Source organism: Pseudophryne corroboree, chromosome 5 (assembly GCF_028390025.1).
Source record: "Pseudophryne corroboree isolate aPseCor3 chromosome 5, aPseCor3.hap2, whole genome shotgun sequence".
In the NCBI taxonomy this organism is placed as follows: domain Eukaryota; kingdom Metazoa; phylum Chordata; class Amphibia; order Anura; family Myobatrachidae; genus Pseudophryne; species Pseudophryne corroboree.
Genome location: NC_086448.1, coordinates 836,333,771 through 836,354,706, shown reverse-complemented (window position 1 = coordinate 836,354,706; position 20,936 = coordinate 836,333,771). Strand labels below are relative to the sequence as shown.

Sequence of the window (20,936 nt, the reverse complement as noted above, 5' to 3'; positions counted from 1 at the left end):
GTGAAAGTTTTTTAGGTTTTTTATTTTCAGTGAGACCTGCTGGCAACAGGCTCACTGCATCGAGGGACTAAGGGGAGAAGAAGCGAACTCACCTGCGTGCAGAGTGGATTGGGCTTCTTAGGCTACTGGACATTAGCTCCAGAGGGACGATCACAGGCCCAGCTTGGATGGGTCCCAGAGCCGCGCCGCCGGCCCCCTTACAGAGCCAGAAGGCAGAAGAGGTCCGGAAAATCGGCGGCAGAAGACGTCCTGTCTTCAACAAGGTAGCGCACAGCACTGCAGCTGTGCGCCATTGCTCTCAGCACACTTCACACTTCGGTCACTGAGGGTGCAGGGCGCTGGGGGGGGGCGCCCTGAGACGCAATAAAAACACCTTGGATGGCAAAAAAATGCATCACATATAGCTCCTGGGCTATATGGATGCATTTAACCCCTGCCAGAATCCATAAAAAAAGCAGGAGAAAAGTCAGCGAAAAAGGGGCGGAGCCTATCTCCTCAGCACACTGGCGCCATTTTCCCTCACAGCTCCGTTGGAGGGAAGCTCCCTGTCTCTCCCCTGCTGTCACTACACTACAGAAAGGGTTAAAAAAGAGAGGGGGGCACTAATTAGGCGCAGTATTAACTATACAGCAGCTATAAGGGGAAAAACACTTATATAAGGTTATCCCTGTATATATATATAGCGCTCTGGTGTGTGCTGGCAAACTCTCCCTCTGTCTCCCCAAAGGGCTAGTGGGGTCCTGTCCTCTATCAGAGCATTCCCTGTGTGTGTGCTGTATGTCGGTACTTTTGTGTCGACATGTATGAGGAGAAAAATGATGTGGAGACGGAGCAGATTGCCTGTAATAGTGATGTCACCCCCTAGGGGGTCGACACCTGAGTGGATGAACTGTTGGAAGGAATTACGTGACAGTGTCAGCTCTGTATAAAAGACAGTGGTTGACATGAGACAGCCGGCTACTCAGCTTGTGCCTGTCCAGACGTCTCATAGGCCGTCAGGGGCTCTAAAGCGCCCGTTACCTCAGATGGCAGATATAGACGCCGACACGGATACTGACTCCAGTGTCGACGGTGAAGAGACTAATGTGACTTCCAGTAGGGCCACACGTTACATGATTGAGGCAATGAAAAATGTTTTACACATTTCTGATAATACGAGTACCACCAAAAAAAGGGGTATTATGTTCGGTGAGGAAAAACTACCTGTAGTTTTCCTGAATCTGAGAAATTAAATGAGGTGTGTGATGATGCGTGGGTTTCCCCCGATAACAACGGATAATTTCTAAAATGTTATTGGCATTATATCCTTTCCCGCCAGAAGTTAGGGTGCGTTGGGAAACACCCCCTAGGGGGGATAAAGCGCTCACACGCTTGTAAGGGCTCTACCTTCGCCTGAGATGGCCGCCCTTAAGGATCCTGCTGATAGAAAGCAGGAGGGTATCCTAAAAGGTATTTACACACATACTGGTGTTATACTGCGACCAGCAATCGCCTCAGCCTGGATGTGCAGTGCTGGGTTGGCGTGGTCGGATTCCCTGACTGAAAATATTGATACCCTAGATAGGGACAGTATATTTTTGCCTATAGAGCATTTAAAAGATGCATTTTTATATATGCGTGATGCACAGCGGAATATTTGCCGACTGGCATCAAGTCTAAGCGCGTTGTCCATTTCTACCAGTAGAGGGTTATGGACACGTCAGTGGTCAGGTGATGCGTATTCCAAACGGCATTTGGAAGTATTGCTTTATTAAGGGAGGAGTTATTTGGGGTCGGTCTTTCAGACCTGGTGGCCACGGCAACAGCTGGGAATTCCACGTTTGTACCCCAGGTCGCCTCTCAACATGAGAAGACGCCGTATTATCAGGCGCAGTCTTTTCGTGGACAAGCGGGCAAAAGGTTCCTCATTTCTGCCCCGTGACAGAGGGAGAGGAAAAAGGCTGCAGAAATCAGCCAGTTCCCAGGAACAGAAACCCTCTCCCGCCTCTGCCAAGCCCTCAGTATACGCTGGGGCTTTACAAGCAGAATCAGGCACGGTGGGGGGCCCGTCTCAATGAATTTCAGCGCGCAGTGGGCTCACTCGCAAGTAGACCCCTGGATCCTTCAGGTGATATCTCAGGGGTACAAATTAGAATTCGAGACGTCTCCCCCTCGCCGTTTCCTAAAGTCGGCTTTACCGATGTCTCCTTCTGACAGGGAGACAGTTTTGGAAGCCATTCACAAGCTGTATTCCCAGCAGGTGATAATCAAGATACCCCTCCTGCAACAGGGAACGGGGTATTATTCCACACTGTTGTGGTACCGAAGCCGGACGGCTCGGTGAGACCGATTCTAAATCTAAAATCTTTGAACACTTACGTACAGAGGTTCAAATTCAAGATTGAGTCACTCAGAGCAGTGATTGCGAACCTGGAAGAAGGGGACTACATGATGTCTCGGGACATCAAGGATGCTTACCTTCATGTCAAAATTTACCCTTCTCACCAAGGGTACCTCAGGTTTATGGTACAGAACTGTCACTATCAGTTCAGACGCTGCCGTATGGATGGTACACGGCACCCCGGGTCTTTACCAAGGTAATGGCCGAAATGATGATATTCCTTCGAAGGAAGTGAATTTTAGTTATCCCTTCCTTGGACAATTCCCTGATAAGGGTAAGATCCAGGGAACAGTTGGAGGTCGGTGTAGCACTATCTCAGGTAGTGTTGCGGCAGCACGATTGGATTCTCAATATTCCAAAATCGCACCTGGTTCCGACGACGTGTCTTCTGTTCCTAGGGATGATCCTGGACACAGTCCAGAAAAAGGTGTTTCTCCCGGAGGAGAAAGCCAGGGAGTTATCCGAGCTAGTCAGGAACCTCCTAAAACCGAGCCAAGTCTCAGTGCATCAATGCACAAGGGTTCTGGGTAAAATGGTGGCTTCCTACGAAGCAATCCCATTCGGCAGATTCCACGCAAGAACTTTCCAGTGGGACCTGCTGGACAAATGGTCCGGATCGCATCTTCAGATGCATCAGCGGATAACCCTGTCACCAAGGACAAGGGTGTCCCTCCTGTGGTGGTTGCAGAGTGCTTATCTTCTAGAGGGCCGCAGATTAGGCATTCAGGACTGGGTCCTGGTGACCACGGATGCCAGCCTGCGAGGCTGGGGAGCAGTCACACAGGGAAGGAATATCCAGGGCTTATGGTCAAGCCTGGAGACATCACTTCACATAAATATCCTGAAGCTAAGGGACATTTACAATGCTCTAAGCTTAGCAAGACCTCTGCTTCAAGGTCAGCCGGTGTTGATCCAGTCGGACAACATCACGGCAGTCACCCACGTAAACAGACAGGGTGGCACAAGAAGCAGGAGGGCAATGGCAGAAGCTGCAAGGATTCTTCGCTGGGCGGAAAATCATGTGATAGCACTGTCAGCAGTATTCATTCCGGGAGTGGACAACTGGGAAGCAGACTTCCTCAGCACGACCTCCACCCGGGAGAGTGGGGACTTCACCCAGAAGTCTTCCACATGATTAAAAACTCGACAGGTATTGCGCCAGGTCCAGGGACCCTCAGGCAATAAGCTGTAGACGCTCTGGTAACACCGTGGGTGTACCAGTCAGGGTATGTTTTCCCTCCTCTGCCTCTCATACCCAAGGTACTGAGATTGATAAGATGGAGAGGAGTAAGCACTATATTCGTGGTTCCGGATTGGCCAAGAAGGACTTGGTAACCGGAACTTCAAGAGATGCTCACGGAGGATCCGTGGCCTCTACCTCTAAGAAGGGACCTGCTCCAGCAAGGACCCTGTCTGTTCCAAGACTTACCGCGGCTGCGTTTGACGGCATGGCGGTTGAACGCCGGATCCTGAAGGAAAAAAGGCATTCCGGATGAAGTCATCCCTATCCTGATCAAAGCCAGGAAGGATGTAACCGCAAAAGCATTATCTCCGCAATTGGCGAAAATATGTTGCGTGGTGCGAGGCCAGTAAGGCCCGACGGAGGAAATTCAACTGGGTCGATTCCTACATTTCCTGCAAACAGGAGTGTCTATGGGCCTGAAATTGGGGTCCATTAAGGTTCAAATTTCGGCCCTGTCAATTTTGTTCCAAAAAGAACTAGCTTCAGTCCCTGAAGTTCAGACGTTTGTAAAAGGGGTACTGCATATACAGCCTCCTTTTGTGCCTCCAGTGGCACTTTGGGATCTCAATGTAGTTTTGGGTTCCAAAAGTCACATTGGTTTGAACCACTTAAATCTGTGGAGTTAAAATATCTCACATGAAAAGTGGTCATGCTGTTGGCCCTGGCCTGGGCCAGGCGCGTGTCAGAATTGGCGGCTTTATCCTGAAAAAGCCCTTATCTGATTTTCCATTCGGACAGGGCGGAATTGAGGACTCATCCTCAGTTTCTCCCCAAGGTGGTTTCAGCGTCTCACCTGAACCAACCTATTGGTGGTGCCTGCGGCTACTAGGGACTTGGAGGCCTCCAAGTTGCTAGACGTTGTCAGTGCCCTGAAAATATATGTTTCCAGGACAGCTGGAGTCAGGAAATCTGACTCGCTGTTTATCCTGTGTGCACCCAACAAGCTGGGTGCTCCTGCTTCTAAGCAGACTATTGCTCGTTGGATTTGTAGTACAATTCAGCTTGCACATTCTGTGGCAGGCCTGCCACAGCCAAAAATCTGTAAATGCCCACTCCACAAGGAAGGTGGGCTCATCTTGGGCGGCTGCCCGAGGGGTCTCGGCTTTACAACTTTGCCGAGCAGCTACTTGGTCAGGAGCAAATACGTTTGTAAAATTCTACAAAATTGATATCCTGGCTGAGGAGGACCTGGAGTTCTCTCATTTGGTGCTGCAGAGTCATCCGCACTCTCCTGCCCGTTTGGGAGCTTTGGTATAATCCCCATGGTCCTTACGGAGTCCCCAGCATCCACTTAGGACGTTAGAGAAAATAAGAATTTACTTACCGATAATTCTATTTCTCATAGTCCGTAGTGGATGCTGGGCGCCCATCCCAAGTGCGGATTGTCTGCAATACTTGTACATAGTTATTGTTACAAAAATCGGGTTATTATTGTTGTGAGCCATCTTTCAGAGGCTCCTCTGTTTATCATGCTGTTAACTGGGTTCAGATCACAGGTTATACGGTGTGATTGGTGTGGCTGGTATGAGTCTTACCCGGGATTCAAAATCCTTCCTTATTGTGTACGCTCGTCCGGGCACAGTATCCTAACTGAGGCTTGGAGGAGGGTCATAGGGGGAGGAGCCAGTGCACACCAGTTAGTCCTAAAGCTTTCTTTAGATGTGCCCAGTCTCCTGCGGAGCTGCTATTCCCCATGGTCCTTACGGAGTCCCCAGCATCCACTACGGACTATGAGAAATAGAATTATCGGTAAGTAAATTCTTATTTTCTCAAGGCCACATCCTATAATATGATATTTGTGAGTATTTACTAACTCCTCCCTCCCGTAGGGCCAGGCCCAGGAGTGTCTATTGGAGAAATCCATGCTGGATAACAGGAAGAGCTTCCTAGTGGCCAGGATCAGTGCACAGGTGAGACCGCCGGGATTACTTACTGACTCCCATCTGATCATATACTCCCAGCTGTTATCATTCCAACTGCTCATATCCCTGCCTTACGTTATTCTGTCTGCTCGCGTCCGCTGACATCCCCGGCGCTTGTCGCGCCATCCGCTGACATCCCCGGCGCTTGTCGCTCCATGCGCTGACATCCCCGGCGCTTGTCGCTCCATGCGCTGACATCCCCGGCGCTTGTCGCTCCATGCGCTGACATCCCCGGCGCTTGTCGCTCCATGCGCTGACATCCCCGGCGCTTGTCGCTCCATGCGCTGACATCCCCGGCGCTTGTCGCTCCATGCGCTGACATCCCCGGCGCTTGTCGCTCCATGCGCTGACATCCCCGGCGCTTGTCGCTCCATGCGCTGACATCCCCGGCGCTTGTCGCTCCATGCGCTGACATCCCCGGCGCTTGTCGCTCCATGCGCTGACATCCCCGGCGCTTGTCGCTCCATGCGCTGACATCCCCGGCGCTTGTCGCTCCATGCGCTGACATCCCCGGCGCTTGTCGCTCCATGCGCTGACATCCCCGGCGCTTGTCGCTCCATGCGCTGACATCCCCGGCGCTTGTCGCTCCATGCGCTGACATCCCCGGCGCTTGTCGCTCCATGCGCTGACATCCCCGGCGCTTGTCGCTCCATGCGCTGACATCCCCGGCGCTTGTCGCTCCATGCGCTGACATCCCCGGCGCTTGTCGCTCCATGCGCTGACATCCCCGGCGCTTGTCGCTCCATGCGCTGACATCCCCGGCGCTTGTCGCTCCATGCGCTGACATCCCCGGCGCTTGTCGCGCCATGCGCTCTTATCTCCGGCGCTTGTCGCTCCATCCGCTCTTATCTCCGGCGCTTGTCGCTCCATCCGCTCTTATCTCCGGCGCTTGTCGCTCCATCCGCTCTTATCTCCGGCGCTTGTCGCTCCATCCGCTCTTATCTCAGGCGCTTGTCGCTCCATCCGCTCTTATCTCAGGCGCTTGTCGCTCCATCCGCTCTTATCTCCGGCGCTTGTCGCTCCATCCGCTGGCATCCCCGGCGATTGTCGCTCCATCCGCTGGCATCCCCGGCGCTTGTCGCTCCATCCGCTGACATCCCCGGCGCTTGTCGCGCCATCCGCTCTTATCTCCGGCGCTTGTCGCTCCATCCGCTCGCACGCCCCCAGTTCCTAATGGTTTTTCTACCACCCAGGTAGTAGATTATTACAAGGAAGCCTGCCGGGCCCTGGAGAACTCGGAGACTGCTTCTCTGCTCGGGAAGATCCAGAAGGACTGGAAGAAGCTGGTGCAGATGAAGATTTACTACTTTGCAGCCATTGCTCACGTAAGTTGGATTTGCGCCATCGCGCCCTAATTCTGCTGCGCGGTACGAGATTGTCCTGCGTGGTTCCGAAATATCCATTGGCGATCGGTGGGACCGGTTACATCAGAGAAATCTCCTGCTTCTCCCATTTGGGTCATCTCGGTGGTCGCGCAGGAATGACTTTAGATTTCAATGTAATAACATTTTGTATATCTACCTTTTCCTAGCTGCATATGGGGAAGCAGGCAGAGGAGCAGCAGAAGTACGGGGAGCAGGTAAGTGCACACAGGCTTTTGGTACTTACCATTCGTTTCCCTTTGCTGTGTCATTTGGCTGGGCTGGTGTCTGACTGATGACTTTGAATTTCACATTTACAGGTGGCCTATTTACAGAGTGCGCTAGACAAGCTGAATGAAGCCGTCAAACAGTCCAAGGTAAGAAATGATCCCTTGCGTCAAGTTACCCACAATGCCCGCCGTACAGCACTGCTTACACTCGCCGGACCGTTGTCTCTGCTGCTTATGGTAACCACAGTCTCACCTCTTCCCATCTCAGGGCCAGCCGTCCACTGTACAGGACGCTCTGCGCTTCACCATGGATGTCATCGGTGGGAAGTAAGTTCTCCTCTTCTGACTGTGCGCACTCCTCAGGTTCTTTTATCCCTGCGCTCGGAGTATAGAGTGACAGACACCGGTTCTGTCTGACCCTTCTGCTGATAGATCTTTTGAACGACAGTGACTGTTGGTTGATGTTGAAGATCTGCTCATAAGGTTCCGGGAACTTGCCGTAACAGAAGATATCTGAAATGGTTTAGTAAGCTGAAGCGGGCACTTTCCTATACACTAGGCTGTTGGAACGGATAGTGGCGCATCTTCCTGGAAAATGTATCTGGCTGAAATAAACACACTCTGCTGTAATCCACTTCTTGCAATAGATGACGCACCGTAACTCGCCATTCGGTGCAGAATCCCTGACACAGTGTGATTAGTAGTTAGTTGAGTTGTCCATAACTTGGGTAATCAGGGTGCAGTTGATTTACCGGCTCTCGGGATCCGGGCAGTCAGGGTACCGACAGCTGACAGTGCCGACAGCTGGAATCCCGGCGAATGAGCTATTCACACTCGTGTGTGTCCACGACACCCATAGAGTGGAAATAGAAGCTGTGGCAAGTGCAGCGAGCCTGTAAGGGGACTCTCTGTGCTCACACCGCTGCCGGGCAAACTGGCGGCCTGGATGTTATTGTCGGTATACTGACTGCCGGCACCCCGGACACTGGTTAATCATAATGATCCTGTTTAATCGTCTGTTCTGCAATGGGACCTTGGTGCTAGTGGCTCAGTAATAGCCAGAGACTACTGTTGTCTTTCCCGTGACAGGTTCAATTCTTCCAAGAAAGACAATGATTTCATCTACCATGAGTCTGTGCCAGCGCTGGACACGCTGCAAGCTGTGAAAGGTGACGTGACCGCAGATGGGTCATTGTAATGTACTAGAACCGGCGGCTTTCATTCTGACCTCTCCTCTTCTTCTGCTTCCCAGGTGCCCCTCTGGTTAAAGCTCTTCCAGTGAACCCCACTGACCCTGCTGTGACTGGGCCCGATATCTTCTCTAAGCTGGTACCGATGGCAGCTCATGAGGCATCGTCACTGTACAGGTAACACGAGGCACAGCACCTGTGCTGATCTCAGCTGGAAACAGCTGATAGAACAAGGATCTTACTTAGAGATGAGCAAAGGTTTCAAAATGGTCCACGCGTTTCACTGGTACTATTTGGGTTTAATTGTGCCTGCTGTTACCCTATGTATACCACACAACACAACAAGTTGACCGTCATCTTCCCAGCCATATTCATAGACCGTAATTTCTGCATTACGTAAATTTACTTGTGCAGTGCGGAATGGCAACGTGATACTTGTAAACCGTTTCACCGGAACTTTGCCTGTTCCGCCTTAAAGTTTAATGGCAAAAAATGTAGTCACGCACTTGTGTCTCAGAAACCCAGCTTTAACGGCGCTGTAATGGAAACTACTGAAGAGGAAAGGGATCTAATAGGAATCACTAGCAATGGATTGTTGTGATCTGTTAATGTTCAATAAACCATTTATCTTTTATTATAAAACATGACCTTTATTTAAGTTAATATGCCATGGCAATATTATGTATTTGTCAAAGTGTTTTATGAAAATAAGCAAGAATGTGCAGAAAATAAAGAATACAGTGAATTAAAAACTTTTATACCACCGTGTCCGTTTCGGATTACTATTCCACTATTTAATATAAATGGGATCTGCTGGGATATTTATATTTATCTCACTATCTTTCTATGGTGGTACACCCAGATTATCAAGAGAGATACTTAATCCTAATTCTTCTGCTGCAAACAGATCAATTACACATGTAGCAATTGTATGATCAGATCCCAGTAATATGTGATTTACATTGTAACTATATAGCAGACTGTAATAACTGTACATGTGGTTACCCGGTAGAACGTCTTCACCCCAGTAATTTAATTTTCTGTGTTAAATGGGTAGAATTGATCTTTGTTTGCAGCAGAAGAATTATGATTAAGAATAGATCTTGATAATCTGGGTGTATCACCATAGAAAGATAGTGAGATAAATATAAATATCCCAGCAGATCCCATTTATATTACATAGTGGAATATTAATCACTGACACTGACACGGTGGTATAAAAGTTTTCAATACACTTTATTCCTTATTTTCTGCACATTTTTGCTAACTTTATTTTAATACAATTTTTTTGACCAATAAATAATATTGAGATGACATTAAATTTTATTGATATAGAATAAATAAAGGTTATGTTTTATAATAAAACATAAATGGCTTATTGATCATTAACAGAGTACAACAATCCATAGCGCCGTGTTCTTTCTTTCATGTATTGTTGGGAAAATTCATTTACCAAATGCGTTATTGGTAGCGCTAATTGTCCTAAATATATTATTATAGTAATTGAAAAGTAACAAAGGGCACAAGGGAGTATTAGAATAAGTATCTATATAAACAGAGCAATATTACAGTAATATTCTGTGCATCATTCAGTCACTTCAGCAATGTAACATAGCAATGAGGAAGGCTAGTCAGATGCTTGGTGCATTGGGAGAGGAATCGGCAGCAGAAAGAAAGAAGTAATAATGCCACTGTATAGGTCATTGGTGCGGCCTCATCTAGAATACTGTATTCAGTTCTGGAGGCCATATCTTCAGAAGGATATTAATACATTAGAAACTGTACAAAGAAGGGCAACTAAAATGGTGCAAGGCCGACATCACACAACTTACCCAGAAAGACTAAGAAATCTCAATATGTATAGTTTGGAGCAGAGAAGGGAAAGGGGGGACATGATAGAAACTTTCAAATATATGAAGGGTTTTAACAAAGTCCAGGAGGGAAACATTCTCCAAATGAAGAGAAGCAATAGGACACGAGGACATGCACTGAGACTGGAGGGGGGGAGGTTCAGGGGAAATTTGCGGAAAAATTATTTCACAGAAAGGGTAGTGGACAAGTGGAATAGCCTCCCATCAGAGGTGGTAGAGGCTAAGACAGTAGAGCAATTTAAACATGCATGGGATAGACATAAGGATCTCCTTACAGCAGGGGTGGGGAACCTGCGGCCCTCCAGCTGTTGTTGAACTACATATCCCAGCATGCCCTGCAACCATTTTAGCATGGCCAAATAGCAAAACTGTAGCAGTGCATGCTGGTATGTGTAGTTCAAGAACAGCTGGAGGGCCAAAGGATCCCCCCCCATCCCAGCCTTACAGAGAGCTAAGGGTCAAATAGGACTGAAGTTTACATAAAGGTTAAAGAAAAGGGTAGACTAGATGGGCCAAGTGGTTCTTATCTGCCGTCATAGTCTGTTTCTCTGATGTCCTAGTGGATGCTGGGAACTCCGTAAGGACCATGGGGAATAGCGGCTCCGCAGGAGACTGGGCACAACTAAAAGAAAGCTTTTAGACTACCTGGTGTGCACTGGCTCCTCCCTCTATGCCCCTCCTCCAGACCTCAGTTAGATTTCTGTGCCCGGCCGAGCTGGATGCACACTAGGGGCTCTCCTGAGCTCCTAGAAAAGAAAGTATATTTAGGTTTTTTATTTTCAGTGAGACCTGCTGGTAACAGGCTCACTTCATCGAGGGACTAAGGGGAGAAGAAGCGAACCTACCTAACTGGTGGTAGCTTGGGCTTCTTAGGCTACTGGACACCATTAGCTCCAGAGGGATCGACCGCATGGAACTGGCCTTGGTGTTCGGTCCCAGAGCCGCGCCGCCGGCCCCCTTACAGAGCCAGAAGCAAGAAGAGGTCCGGAAAATCGGCGGCAGAAGACATCAGTCTTCACCAAGGTAGCGCACAGCACTGCAGCTGTGCGCCATTGCTCCTCATGCACACTTCACACTCCGGTCACTGAGGGTGCAGGGCGCTGGGGGGGGGGGGGGGGGGGGCGCCCTGAGCAGCAATAAAAACACCTTGGCTGGCAAATATATCACAATATATAGCCCCAGAGGCTATATATGTGATAATAACCCCTGCCAGAATCCATAAAAAAGCGGGAGAAAAGTCAGCGAAAAAGGGGCGGAGCTATCTCCCTCAGCACACTGGCGCCATTTTCTCTTCACAGTGCAGCTGGAAGACAGCTCCCCAGGCTCTCCCCTGTAGTTTGCAGGCTCAAAGGGTTAAAAAGAGAGGGGGGGCACTAAATTTAGGCGCAATATTGTATATACAAGCAGCTATTGGGAAAAATTCACTCAATATAGTGTTAATCCCTAAATTATATAGCGCTCTGGTGTGTGCTGGCATACTCTCTCTCTGTCTCCCCAAAGGGCTGTGTGGGGTCCTGTCCTCAGTCAGAGCATTCCCTGTGTGTGTGCGGTGTGTCGGTACGGCTGTGTCGACACGTTTGATGAGGAGGCTTATGTGGTGGCAGAGCAGATGCCGATAAATGTGATGTCGCCCCCTGTGGGGCCGACACCAGAGTGGATGGATAGGTGGAAGGTATAAACCGACAGTGTCAACTCCTTACATAAAAGGCTGGATGACGTAACAGCTGTGGGACAGCCGGCTTCTCAGCCGCGCCTGCCCAGGCGTCTCAAAGGCCATCAGGGGCTCAAAAACGCCCGCTCCCTCAGATGGCAGACACAGATGTCGACACGGAGTCTGACTCCAGTGTCGACGAGGTTGAGACATATACACAATCCACTAGGAACATCCGTTACATGATCCCGGCAATAAAAAATGTGTTACACATTTCTGACATTAACCCAAGTACCACTAAAAAAGGGTTTTATGTGTGGGGAGAAAAAGCAGGCAGTGTTTTGTTCCCCCATCAAATGAGTGAATGAAGTGTGAAAATCCCCCGATAAGAAACTGGTAATTTCTAAAAAGTTACTGATGGCGTACCCTTTCCCGCCAGAGGATAGGTCACGTTGGGAGATATCATCTAGGGTGGATAAGGGGCTCACACGTTTGTCAAAAGGTGGCACTGCCGTCTTAGGATACGGCCACTTTGAAGTTACCTGCTGATAAAAAGCAGGAGGCTATCCTGAAGTCTGTATTTACACACTCAGGTACTAGACTGAGACCTGCAGATAGTGCTGCTGCAGCGTGGTCTGTGACCCTGTCAAACAGGGATACTATTTTGCGAACATAAGAGCATATTAAAGACGTCGTCTTATATATGAGGGATGCACAGAGGGATATTTTGCCGGCTGGCATCCAGAATTAATGCAATGTCCATTCTGTCAGGAGGGTATTAGAGACCCAACACTGGACAGGTGATGCTGACTTTAAAAGGCACATAGAGCCTTATAAGGGTGAGGAATTGTTTGGGGATGGTCTCTGGGACCTCGAATCCACAGCAACAGCTGGGAAGAAAAATTTTTACCTCAGGTTTCCTCACAGCCTAAGAAAGCACTGTATTATCAGGTACTGTCCTTTCGGCTTCAGAAAAGCAAGCGGGTCAAAGGCGCTTCCTTTCTGCACAGAGACGAGGGAAGAGGGAAAAAGCTGCACCAGTCAGCCAGTTCCCAGAATCAAAATTCTTCCCCCGCTTCCTCTGAGTCCACCGCATGACGCGGGGGCTCCACAGGCGTAGCCAGTTACGGTGGGGGGCCGCCTCAAAAATTTCAGCGATCAGTGGGCTCGCTCACAGGTGGATCCCTGGATCCTTCAAGTAGTATCTCAGGGGTACAAGCTGGAATTCGAGGCGTCTTCCCCCCCCCGCCGTTTCCTCAAATCTGCCTTGCCGACAACTCCCTCAGGCAGGGAGGCTGTGCTAGAGGCAATTCACAAGCTGTATTCCCAGCAGGTGATAGTCAAGGTGCCCCTACTTCAACAAGGACGGGGTTACTATTCCACACTGTTTGTGGTACCGAAACCGGACGGTTCGGTGAGACCCATGTTAAATTTGAAATCCTTGAACACATACATAAAAAAATTCAAGTATAAGATGGAATCGCTCAGGGCGGTTATTGCAAGCCTGGAGGAGGGGGATTACATACCTACATGTCCCCATTTACCATCCTCACCAGGAGTACCTCAGATTTGTGGTACATGATTGCCATTACCAATTCCAAACACTGCCGTTTGGACTGTCCACGGCACCGAGGGTCTTTACCAAGGTAATGGCAGAAATGATGATACTCCTTCGAAAAAGGGAGTTTTAATTATCCCGTACTTGGACGATCTCCTTATAAAGGCGAGGTCCAAGGAGCAGTTGTTGGTCGGAGTAGCACTATCTCGGGAAGTGCTACAACAGCACGGATGGATTCTATACATTCCAAAGTCACAGCTGGTTCCTACCACACGCCTACTGTTCCTAGGGATGGTTCTGGACACAGAACAGAAAAAAGTATTTCTCCCGCAGGAGAAAGCCAAGGAGCTGTCATCTCTAGTCAGAGACCTCCTGAAACCAAAACAGGTATCGGTGCATCACTGCACACGAGTCCTGGGAAAAATGATAGCTTCTTACGAAGCAGAATTCCATTCGGCAGGTTCCATGCAAGAACCTTTCAGTGGGACCTCTTGGACAAGTGGTCGGGATCGCATCTTCAGATGCATCGGCTGATAACCCTGTCTCCAAGGACCAGGGTATCTCTACTGTGGTGGCTGCAGAGTGCTCATCTTCAAGAGGGCCGCAGATTCGGCATACAGGACTGGGTCCTGGTAACCACGGATGCCAGCCTTCGAGGCTGGGGGGCAGTCACACAGGGAAGAAATTTCCAAGGACTTTGGTCAAGTCAGGAGTCGTCCCTACACATAAATATTCTGGAACTGAGGGCCATTTACAATGCCCTAAGTCTGGCAAGGCCTCTGCTTCAAAACCAGCCGGTACTGATCCAATCAGACAACATCACGGCAGTCGCCCATGTAAACCGACAGGGCGGCACAAGAAGCAGGATGGCGATGGCAGAAGCCACAAGGATTCTCCGATGGGCGGAAAATCACGTCTTAGCACTGTCAGCAGTGTTCATTCCGGGAGTGGTCAACTGGGAAGCAGACTTCCTCAGCAGACACGACCTACACCCGGGAGAGTGGGGACTTCATCCAGAAGTCTTCCAACTGTGTTGGTAAACTGTTGGGAAAGGCCACAGGTGGACATGATGGCGTCCCGCCTAAACAAAAAACTAGATATTGCGCCAGGTCAAGGGACCCTCAGGCGATAGCTGTGGACGCTCTAGTGACACCGTGGGTGTACCAGTCGGTTTATGTATTCCCTCCTCTGCCTCTCATACCAAAGGTACTGAGAATAATAAGACGACGAGGAGTAAGAACGATACTCGTGGTTCCGGATGGGCCAAGAAGAGCTTGGTACCCAGAACTTCAAGAAATGATATCAGAGGACCCATGGCCTCTACCGCTCAGACAGGATCTGCTACAGCAGGGGCCCTGTCTGTTCCAAGACTTACCGCGGCTGCGTTTGACGGCATGGCGGTTGAATTCCGGATCCTAAAGGAAAAGGGCATTCCGGAGGAAGTCATTCCTACGCTGATAAAAGCCAGGAAAGAAGTAACCGCAAACCATTATCACCGTATTTGGCGAAAATTTGTTGCGTGGTGTGAGGCCAGGAAGGCCCCAACAGAGGAATTTCAGCACTTCCTACAGTCAGGAGTGACTATGGGCCTAAACTTGGGTTCCATTAAGGTCCAGATTTCGGCTCTGTCGATTTTCTTCCAGAAAGAACTGGCTTCACTGCCTGGAGTTCAGACATTTGTAAAGGGAGTGCTACATATTCAGCCCCCTTTTGTGCCTCCTGTGGCACCTTGGGATCTCAACGTGGTGTTGAGTTTCCTAAAATCACATTGGTTTGAGCCACTTAAAACTGTGGATTTGAAATATCTCATGTGGAAAGTGGTCATGTTATTGGCCTTGGCTTCGTCCAGGCGTGTGTCAGAATTGGCGGCTTTGTCATGTAAAAGCCCTTATCTGATTTTCCATATGGATAGGGCAGAATTGAGGACTCGTCCCCAGTTTCTCCCCAAGGTGGTATCAGCTTTTCACTTGAACCAACCTATTGTAGTGCCTGCGGCTACTAGGGACTTGGAAGATTCCAAGTTACTGGACGTAGTCAGGGCCTTAAAAATGTATATTTCCAGGACGGCTGGAGTCAGGAAAACTGACTCGCTTTTTATCCTGTAGACACCCAATAAAATAGGTGCTCCTGCTTCTAAGCAGACTATTGCTCGTTGAATTTGTAGCACAATTCAGCTGGAGCATTCTGCGGCTGGATTGCCGCATCCTAAATCAGTAAAAGCCCATTCCACGAGGAAAGTGGGCTCATCTTGGGCGGCTGCCCGAGGGGTCTCGGCTTTACAACTTTGCCGAGCAGTTACTTGGTCAGGAGCAAATACGTTTGTAAAATTCTACAAATTTGATACCCTGGCTGAGGAGGACCTTGAGTTCTCTCATTCGGTGCTGCAGAGTCATCCGCACTCTCCCGCCCGTTTGGGAGCTTTGGTATAATCCCCATGGTCCTTACGGAGTTCCCAGCATCCACTAGGACGTCAGAGAAAATAAGAATTTACTTACCGATAATTCTATTTCTCGTAGTCCGTAGTGGATGCTGGGCGCCCATCCCAAGTGCGGATTGTCTGCAATACTTGTACATAGTTATTGCCTAACTAAAGGGTTATTGTTGAGCCATCTGTTGAGAGGCTCAGTTATATTTCATACTGTTAACTGGGTTCAGATCACAGGTTGTACGGTGTGATTGGTGTGGCTGGTATGAGTCTTACCCGGGATTCAAAATCCTTCCTTATTGTGTACGCTCGTCCGGGCACAGTATCCTAACTGAGGTCTGGAGGAGGGTCATAGGGGGAGGAGCCAGTGCACACCAGGTAGTCCTAAAGCTTTCTTTTAGTTGTGCCCAGTCTCCTGCGGAGCCGCTATTCCCCATGGTCCTTACGGAGTTCCCAGCATCCACTACGGACTACGAGAAATAGATTTACCGGTGAGAGTAATCTTATTTTTTATGTAAGGCTTAGTCTTTGTTTCTCCCCGATCCAGTGTGGCACATACAGCTACGTGTTCATACCTTTGTGTACGGGCCTGGTTATACACGCACAGACCGGGTCATTCCTCAGCCTGCCCTATTATCTGGCTGCCGTGGCCTTAATGTATTTGCGCTGCTTATGTCCCGTGATTGCTGGAAGTTTGTGCTGTTATTGCCGCTCATCATTCTCTTTCTCTCCTTCTTTTCCAGTGAGGAGAAAGCGAAACTCCTGCGTGACATCATGTCCAAGATAGAAGCCAAGAACGAAATCCTCGAGTAGGTTCATATCATTGTCACGTTTGCTGTATCGGTCACCCATAGCCGTAGCCGGTCTCTGCATTGTGATCAGGTGACCTTACACTAGGCCCACCAATCACCAATCAGTGATTCTGTAGGCGGAGCGTGTCCTGAGAGCGCCAGGTCTGAGCCGTACGCTTCCTTATTAGTTATTTTCTGTACATTGTAAAGCTGAGTGTTAATAATAATAATGTGTATTTGCAGCACTTTACAGCTGATGACGAGCACAGTAGTAAAACAAAAGCTGATACTAATAGTCATATGAAATGTTGAGAAGGTTGAGCCCATAAGCTTACGCTCTACAGGATAATAGAAGCTGAATACAGGAGGCTACGTGTCATATGGGGCATGTTGGTTTGACCAGATTGCAATGGGAATAGGAGCTTAGTGGGCAGTATGATCCAGTCACACAGCAATGCTGGTCCAGGGCTCGGAGGATTATAGAAGGAGAACACATGTAAGTTTTGTGTGAGCAGTGTTCATGGGGTAATCGGGAAACATATCGCAGGGAGTGTTGGAGGGAAGTCTGTCTGTGAGCGATCAGGGAGCACATTGCATTGTGAAGGCTGTGGAAAGTCTTGTTGTATGAATGGGTTAATAGGACTTACGGTGGGGGATCCGGAGAGGATTGATACGTTTAGGTGTCACTGGTATAACAGTGGAACATGCACCCAAGGGAGGTGATTCATTCTCCAGTATAGGATGGTATGGATGAATGCACAGAGGTTCTAGACAGGGCCGTCTTTTCGTATGGGCTCAATGGGCTCTTGCCCAAGGGCACCAGGAGCATAAGGGCCCTAGTCTGATAGCTGAGGGTCCCCTCTTTCCATGGGTACCAGATTTTTGAAAATCGGCTCTGGGGAACCGGAGATATCCAACTTGAAAGCAATGGTCCCCATTGAAGCCTGTTAATTGCTATTCCCAGCCAGATATCTCGGGTTCTGTCTGACTTTGAGTTTTTCTGAGGGTATACTCCAAAAGCTGGGACTCTCCCCTTTTGGTAGAAACTGGCAGCGTGTCTCTACTAGAGATATCAGCCTTCCAGCAGCTGTTTCCAGCTCCACACGCCTGGTATGCAGTTTTATATTTTCATTGGTGAATTGCTCTGGCTCCTGAACTCTGATCCCCAAGTCCACAGTACCTCCTGAAAGGTGGGACTCTCTAGGTTTTTTTTTATCCCATTCAAAGCTAAGAAATCTATTTTCAGGAACTTGAGATATCTGCAGTCATGCAAGCTCCCAATGGAAAATGATAAATATTAAGCCCACTCCACTATCCACCCCTCCCCTGTGTATTAAACACCTCCTACCACCCAGGAAGTCATGTACCAGGGCCCCTTCATTCAGCCAATGCCCCCTTCTACAGTTTAGTGTTCTCCTTCCTGCCCAATCTGTGCAGTAAAGGAGTAATTAGCAGACATTACTGCTCCAGGTCCTACATGCTGAGCAGAAGATAGAACACCCCCTACCGCCCGCGGGACATCAAAGCTGCCGCTCATATCACCCTCCACCCCTACCGCTGGAGGATAGCTAGGGGCCCCAGTGCATTGCTGTGCCCAGGGGCCTGCACTGCTGTTAAGTCGGCCCTGGTTCTAGAAGCATCTGTTCTCCATATATAGCCACCTGTTCATGCGTTTCATCCCACGCGGTTACGCTATGGCGCATCATATAGGAAGCTGATGTACATGCAATTATCATCCTAGCTCTGTGTTTGTTCGCAGTCAGTTCACAGACTCCCTGCAGCTGGATCCGGACACGGTGGATAATCTGGACATCTACACTCGCATCCCGCCTGCCCTGATGGAGAAATGCGCTGCGCTGAGTGTACGGCCGGACACTGTGAAGAGTCTAGTCCAGTCTATGCAGGGTGAGTGCCTGGTCTGTGCTGCTGTGACCGTGCCGGGGATAACGGGATCATTAGTGTGCTCCAGAATAATACACCAGCAAAGCAGCGAATAGTCTGTGACGTGCAAATGCATCACTATATACTAGTGTCCTCTGCTACAGATGTGTAATAACACATTAGGGAAAGGCTGCCGTTGTGCACTATACTAGTGTCCTCTGCTACAGATGGGTAATAACGCATTAGGGAAAGGCTGCCGTTGTGCACTATACTAGTGTCCTCTGCTACAGATGTGTAATAACACATTAGGGAAAGGCTGCCGTTGTGCACTATACTAGTGTCCTCTGCTACAGATGGGTAATAACACATTAGGGAAATGCTGCCGTTGTGCACTATACTAATGTCCTCTGCTACAGATGGGTAATAACACATTAGGGAAAGGCTGCCGTTGTGCACTATACTAGTGTCCTCTGCTACAGATGGGTAATAACACATTAGGGAAAGGCTGCCGTTGTGCACTATACTAGTGTCCTCTGCTACAGATGTGTAATAACACATTAAGGAAAGGCTGCCGTTGTGCACTATACTAGTGTCCTCTGCTACAGATGTGTAATAACACATTAGGGAAATGCTGCCGTTGTGCACTATACTAGTGTCCTCTGCTACAGATGTGTAATAACACATTAGGGAAAGGCTGCCGTTGTGCACTATACTAGTGTCCTCTGCTACAGATGTGTAATAACACATTAGGGAAATGCTGCCGTTGTGCACTATACTAGTGTCCTCTGCTACAGATGGGTAATAACACATTAAGGAAAGGCTGCCGTTGTGCACTATACTAGTGTCCTCTGCTACAGATGTGTAATAACACATTAGGGAAATGCTGCCGTTGTGCACTATACTAGTGTCCTCTGCTACAGATGTGTAATAACACATTAGGGAAATGCTGCCGTTGTGCACTATACTAGTGTCCTCTGCTACAGATGGGTAATAACACATTAGGGAAAGGCTGCTGTTGTGCACTATACTAGTGTCCTCTGCTACAGATGGGTAATAACACATTAGGGAAATGCTGCCGTTGTGCACTATACTAGTGTCCTCTGCTACAGATGGGTAATAACACATTAGGGAAATGCTGCCGTTGTGCACTATACTAGTGTCCTCTGCTACAGATGTGTAATAACACATTAGGGAAAGGCTGCCGTTGTGCATTATACTAGTGTCCTCTGCTACAGATGGGTAATAACACATTAGGGAAATGCTGCCGTTGTGCACTATACTAGTGTCCTCTGCTACAGATGTGTAATAACACATTAGGGAAAGGCTGCCGTTGTGCATTATACTAGTGTCCTCTGCTACAGATGGGTAATAACACATTAGGGAAATGCTGCCGTTGTGCACTATACTAGTGTCCTCTGCTACAGATGTGTAATAACACATTAGGGAAAGGCTGCTGTTGTGCACTATACTAGTGTTCTCTGCTACAGATGTGTAATAACACATTAGGGAAAGGCTGCCGTTGTGCACTATACTAGTGTCCTCTGCTACAGATGGGTAATAACACATTAGGGAAAGGCTGCCGTTGTGCACTATACTAGTGTCCTCTGCTACAGATGGGTAATAACACATTAGGGAAATGCTGCCGTTGTGCACTATACTAGTGTCCTCTGCTACAGATGTGTAATAACACATTAGGGAAAGGCTGCCGTTGTGCATTATACTAGTGTCCTCTGCTACAGATGGGTAATAACACATTAGGGAAATGCTGCCGTTGTGCACTATACTAGTGTCCTCTGCTACAGATGTGTAATAACACATTAAGGAAAGGCTGCTGTTGTGCACTATACTAGTGTTCTCTGCTACAGATGTGTAATAACACATTAAGGAAAGGCTGCTGTTGTGCACTATACTAGTGTTCTCTGCTACAGATGGGTAATAACACATTAGGGAAATGCTGCCGTTGTGCACTATACTAGTGTCCTCTGCTACAGATGTGTAATAACACATTAGGGAAAGGCTGCCGTTGTGCACTATACTAGTGTCCTCTGCTACAGATGGGTAATAACACATTAGGGAAATGCTGCCGTTGTGCACTATACTAGTGTCCTCTGCTACAGATGTGTAATAACACATTAAGGAAAGGCTGCCGTTGTGCACTATACTAGTGTCCTCTGCTACAGATGGGTAATAACACATTAGGGAAAGGCTGCCGTTGTGCACTATACTAGTGTCCTCTACTACAGATGTGTAATAACACATTAGGGAAAGGCTGCTGTTGTGCACTATACTAGTGTCCTCTACTACAGATGGGTAATAACACATTAGGGAAAGGCTGACGTTCCACACAGTCAGTGGATGGTGACACGTGTGGGTTGGAACCTTACAGAGGTTGAATAGGACTTATGACCATATGTTTGTGATCTGTACATTTAC

The 20,936-nt window shown here is 48.7% G+C and overlaps 1 protein-coding gene across 1 annotated transcript in view; it reads left to right on the top strand.

The window, feature by feature from the left end:
* PTPN23 (protein tyrosine phosphatase non-receptor type 23) overlaps positions 1-20,936 on the top strand; it is a 109,599-nt gene that overhangs the window by 73,069 nt on the left and 15,594 nt on the right. Inside the window, exons 7-15 of the mRNA XM_063924582.1 lie at positions 5,453-5,533; positions 6,739-6,870; positions 7,077-7,124; positions 7,227-7,283; positions 7,405-7,463; positions 8,226-8,305; positions 8,389-8,503; positions 16,575-16,640; positions 18,382-18,527. Of these exons, the coding sequence (XP_063780652.1) occupies positions 5,453-5,533; positions 6,739-6,870; positions 7,077-7,124; positions 7,227-7,283; positions 7,405-7,463; positions 8,226-8,305; positions 8,389-8,503; positions 16,575-16,640; positions 18,382-18,527 (784 nt within the window). The remainder of the gene's footprint in view (positions 1-5,452; positions 5,534-6,738; positions 6,871-7,076; positions 7,125-7,226; positions 7,284-7,404; positions 7,464-8,225; positions 8,306-8,388; positions 8,504-16,574; positions 16,641-18,381; positions 18,528-20,936) is intronic.